The sequence below is a fragment of the Cebus imitator genome, unplaced genomic scaffold, assembly GCF_001604975.1.
Source record: "Cebus imitator isolate Cc_AM_T3 unplaced genomic scaffold, Cebus_imitator-1.0 Scaffold741, whole genome shotgun sequence".
In the NCBI taxonomy this organism is placed as follows: domain Eukaryota; kingdom Metazoa; phylum Chordata; class Mammalia; order Primates; family Cebidae; genus Cebus; species Cebus imitator.
In genome coordinates, this window is record NW_016108056.1 from 472,938 (window position 1) to 477,870 (window position 4,933).

The 4,933-nt window shown below is 37.8% G+C and overlaps 1 protein-coding gene across 1 annotated transcript; it reads right to left on the reverse strand.

Annotated features, from left to right (window-relative positions):
- Window positions 1–369: 369 nt before the first annotated feature.
- Window positions 370–4,725, reverse strand: LOC108296793 (olfactory receptor 2AP1-like). Its single transcript, XM_017519381.1, has 2 exons — window positions 4,200–4,725; window positions 370–2,597 (listed from the first exon to the last, which is right to left on the reverse strand). Exon 2 carries the CDS (start codon window positions 2,590–2,592, stop codon window positions 1,612–1,614), a length of 981 nt encoding a protein of 326 aa, XP_017374870.1. The 5' UTR covers window positions 2,593–2,597; window positions 4,200–4,725; the 3' UTR covers window positions 370–1,611.
- Window positions 4,726–4,933: the final 208 nt, after the last annotated feature.

Genomic DNA, 4,933 nt, shown 5'->3' on the forward strand with positions numbered 1-4,933 from the left:
TTAGAAAGGCTGTATGGCTCAGTAGTTAAGCAGTGAATTCTGGCACCAGACAGATTTGGCTTCTGATTGTAGTACAGGCACTTAGCTGTGTAACCTTGCAGAAGTGATTTCACTTATTGAAGCTTCAGTTCCCCATGTGTAAAACAGAGTGGAATTTCCAGGCAGATCTAGTTCATATGTAACATGCCTTGATAATAACTTCCTCAAAGTATATAAGGCCTCAAATGATCACGGCCCTTTATTTAAAAAAATTCTGTTCTGTGTCCCTCATTCATCAAAGGACTCATTCATTTGTCTATCCATCCATCCAACCAACCATCCATCCATCCATCCATCCATCCATCCATCCATCCATGCATCATTCATTCATCCGTTTAAGAACTATTTATTGAGCACTTATCATTGCTTGGCATTGCAGGCAGAATTGTGATAAGAAGCTATTATCCCTGCACTCTTGTGCCTTACAGACTAGAGGTGAATACAGATTTACATCTAAAATCATTATTATGATATTATTAGTGAAAAAGCACAGAATACCACAGTGAAATATAACTTGGGGGTCATTCTTCTTTTCATTTCTCTATTCGCAAAATTCCGTTCTATCATTCTCTCACTTGTCAGCTCCCATTTACTAGTGACCCACAATAATCTGATCTCTTCCTACACAACCCAACTTCCTACCCAACTTTCACATTTGCTGAAAATGGCTAAGATCAACAACAATCCATTGTCACCTCTCATACTTTCACTCTTCCTATCAAGCTCTCTCTGCAGCATTTCACATTGACAACAAACTGTATTTCTTGAGACATCTCTTCTACAGGCCTATTGCCTTTCTTATTAATCCCTCTGCTTTTTCTGCTCTTTAAATTTTGGGAGGATCCTTAACATTTAATATTTAAGCCTTTTCTATACAAGCTTTTATTTATGACCTCATCTAGTCCTGCATCATCAACTATCATGTACCTGTTAAAGATTGTGAAATTCATAGATCTGGTTCTAAATTCAGATGGGCATTTAACTCATTTAAAATGAGAATTTAACTTAATTCAAAGCTAAATTTATTATCTCCATAACTTTTTCAGACTCCTTTTGTTTTGATTGAAATTAATAATGGTAAGATTCACTCAGTCTCCTTGGATTGAAATTTTGTTCTCCTACTCACAATATTCCTTCTACCAATATTTCTTTCTCTATCCCCTCTGAAAACATTTATTTTGTCTCTAACTTAGGTTGAGTTATTCAACTGAGTAACTAAATGGTATAAAACCATATTCATTTCACTATTAACACTTAATAGGTTGTAATTTATTTCCAAGTCTCTCTCAATGAACTGAAGTTAACCTCTTTATTGAGTACTTAGTAACCAGCAGAGAGCTTAGTACATAGTAGGGACTCATTAATGAAGTCTTAAATTTTTTTTTTCATCTCTCTTTTTTTCATACCTAGTCCCACAGATATTTCTTCAATTCTTTAAAGATTCACAACCTTTTTGACTATATCCTTAAAGGCTTGTTTTACCTGTTGGTTCCTTAGGGTGTAAATAAAGGGGTTCAACAAAGGAGCAACTGAAGTAATAAGTAGAGCTACTCCCTTGTTGAATGTGTCCCCTTATTTTGCAGAGGGATTAATGTACATAAACATGCAGCTTCCATAAGAGAGGGAGATGACAGTCATGTGGGAAGAGCAAGTGGAAAAGGCTTTTGTCCTTTGCTGGGCAGAGGGGAGCTTCAGAATAGTCTTGATAATGAATGTATATGAGAGAATCACTAGCACTAGAGTGACCACCAGGGTCACAGATGCCACAAGAACGACAACCTTCTCTATGAGGCTTGTGTCTGAACATGAGAGTTCCAGAAGAGGCTCATAGTCACAGAAATAATGATTCAGTCTGTTGGATGCACAAAAGTCCTGCTGACTCATCAGGGTGATTGGTGGTATAATAGCCATTAACCCACCCAGCCAAGAGCAGAAAATCAGCTGGGTGCAGACTCTGTTGCTCATGATGGTGGTATAATGCAGAGGTTTGCAGATGGCCACATAGTGGTCATAGGACATGGCAGCCAGAAGGTAAAACTCTGTGGCCCCAAGGAATATGGCAAAAAAATACTGAGTGAAGCAGCCAGCAAAACTGATACTCCTGTTCCCTGTTGTGATGCTAATCAGGACCCTGGGAATGAAGATGTTTGTGAAGGAAATTTCCAAGAAAGAGAAGTTCCGGAGAAAGAAATACATGGGAGTCTGAAGGTGGGAGTCCAGCAAGGTGAGGATGAGGATAGTCAGATTTCCAAAGATGCTGAGTAAATACGCAAGGAAAAGAAAGGTAAAAACTGCCACCTGGAGTTCAGGGACGTCTGTTAGACCCAGAAGGATGAACTCAGTTAATATAGTTTTATTTTTCATTGTTGAAAAATTTTTAGTCTCAAAGTGAAAAAGAGAGTAGTAATCAAAGGTGAGAAAGGAAGAGGGGCTCTGAAATGAACAGATAAAGTCTGACAAGACCAAAATGAAATGGATGATGTACTTCTCCTCTGATGACATGGTCCAGACCAGTGGCCCATTTGAATGGCGTTGGATCCTTTCCAGTCCCATTCACCCTATGGAGGAAAGTTCTTGTTATTATTTTTCCACATTATACCCTCCCTAGTTCTCACATGAAACAAATGTCTGTCTCACAGATGATGTTTAAAAAGTTGTGAAATAAGTTAATAAAAGAAGCCTCCAGCTGGTACCTCCTTCCAGAATAGTTATGAATTTCTTTCTCCCAGCATTAACTTTCTCATTGACTCCATTCATTGCCATACTTCCTTTGTGTGCCTAACCCTTCTCAGAATTGTTGTTTTTCTTATTCTTCCCTACTTTTTTTTAAAAAAAGTATATAAATATAGCAATTTCTCATTTTTCTTCTGGTTCAGCTTCCTTAATTCCCTTGATGCCAAAAAAAAGTGCCACTTCTTTCCAGTGGACCCTCCAACTTCTTAGCCTATATCTGTCTGTTAGATTTAAAGATCTGTGTATTAGCATTATGCTATTTTGTCCTTTGAAACATTCACCATTTCTAGGGGTGAGTAAATATTAGATTAGAATACTTACACAAACACATTTAGAATCTTTAGATCTAGAACTTTGCTTTCCTGTAAGTACAGGGAGATTCTATTACATTCCAAGGAAATTTTAGGATCTTAAGAATATTTAAGCAAAAGCTTTTAAACTAGGGATCCAGTAATCCCTAGATTCGATTTACTATGTATGTGAATCCATTAAATTATGTGTAAAACATTTTGTGTATGTGAGCATGTGAATTTTATGGAGAAAGTGTATAAAACTATGATCCAGGATTTCCTGGGAGATTCCATATTTGAGGACTTCATGGGTGTTTCAAGTTTCTACTTATTGTGAGCTCATGCAGTTACAGAGTCACATTACTGGGGAGTGCCCTTATTGATTTATTTAATATTTCTTTCTAGTTATGTTTTATAAATGTTTTTAAGGCAGCAGATTTAAAGCATTTTTGATTAAAATTCATTCTAAATTACATATATTTTAATAAGCACATATATATCTCACTTAAAAGTTGTATAGAGCATTCCTTACTACGTATAGTATATTCTTTTTTTTTTTTTTGTCCAGGGTCTGACTCTGTCACCCAAGCTGGAGTGCAGTGGCATGATCATGGCTCACTACAGCCTTGACCTCCTGGGCTCAAGCGATACTCCTAACCCAGCCTCCTGAATAGCTGGGACCACAGGCATGCACTACCATGCCCAGTTAATTTTTTTGTAAATTTTCTGTGAAGACAGAGTCTTGCTATGTTGCCCAGGCTGGTCTTGAACTCTTGGGCTCTCCTCTCGTCCTCTCAAAGTCATCCTCTCGCTTTGACCTCTCAAAGTGCTGAGATTACAGATGTGAGCCACTGTACCTGGCCCATGTGATAAAATCTGATATTTTCTATTTAATTTTTTAAAATGCTCGTTGCAGCCCACTAACTAAACTGATTTTATAACTTCCTTGTGGGTTGCAGTCAACAGTTGAAATCAGGGATCAAGGTAAGTTACTGTAAATAACTTTGGGAACAAACTTTAAATATACAGATGAGAAAAGAGGGTCCAGGGGAGTTAGCTTGGAGATGGGTTGGTGGTGCTGGGGGTGGTGGCCAGAGATCATTAGCTGCAGATGCCCTTCCCCTCCTGGTTACTAACCTGGAGTCTTCAGGAAGTGGTTGAATATTCACATCTGTATCAGTTTCAGGCTTTACAACTCCAGAGAAGTAAAATCAATGAAGCTACAAATAGGTAACATACTTCCTTACTTGACTATCCAAATGACTTGTGAGATTGTCATCCTAAATATTCTTGGTGGTGAATTAAAATTTTAAGGCAACATAATTACAAAATAGTATGAGATTTATTGCATTTTGTTTTTACCTTTTCTGCCACCAAGTTCTATACTACATTTCATAGAAATACATAAAACTCCAAACTTCTCTTTGTAGGTAAGAAGTAGTCTTCTGCTGCTCCTATTTCTTATCATTTCAGTGGGGATTTGCTGATCTCCACTGTTCAACTAATTAAATTGGAGCTGAATCAGAGTTTTTGGTGATCCTCTTTTTAAAGCATAGCCAATAACTAGGACATTAAAAGAAGGACTTTGAGGAGCAGAGTAGTCCTGAACTTTTCTGCTGTAGGAGAAATGAACTGATGATCTCAGAAGGCATAATATGCACTCCCACTCCTACCCCAGATTAAACTTCACCCAGAGTGACACAGGTTATATCTGCTCTATTGAGAGCATGCACTGGGGATTAATTGAGTGAAGAAACACAAGTTGCATGGGGGATCCTCACCTGGAACAGGCTAATGAATGTCCTTTGTGAATAACTTTGGGAACAAACTTTAAATATACAGCTGAGAGAAGAGGGTCCAGGGAGACTATC

What these genes read in the sequence shown, in the direction of transcription:
- LOC108296793 (XM_017519381.1), bottom strand. Translation starts at nt 2,592, where the DNA reads ATGGGACTGGAAAGGATCCAACGCCATTCAAATGGGCCACTGGTCTGG.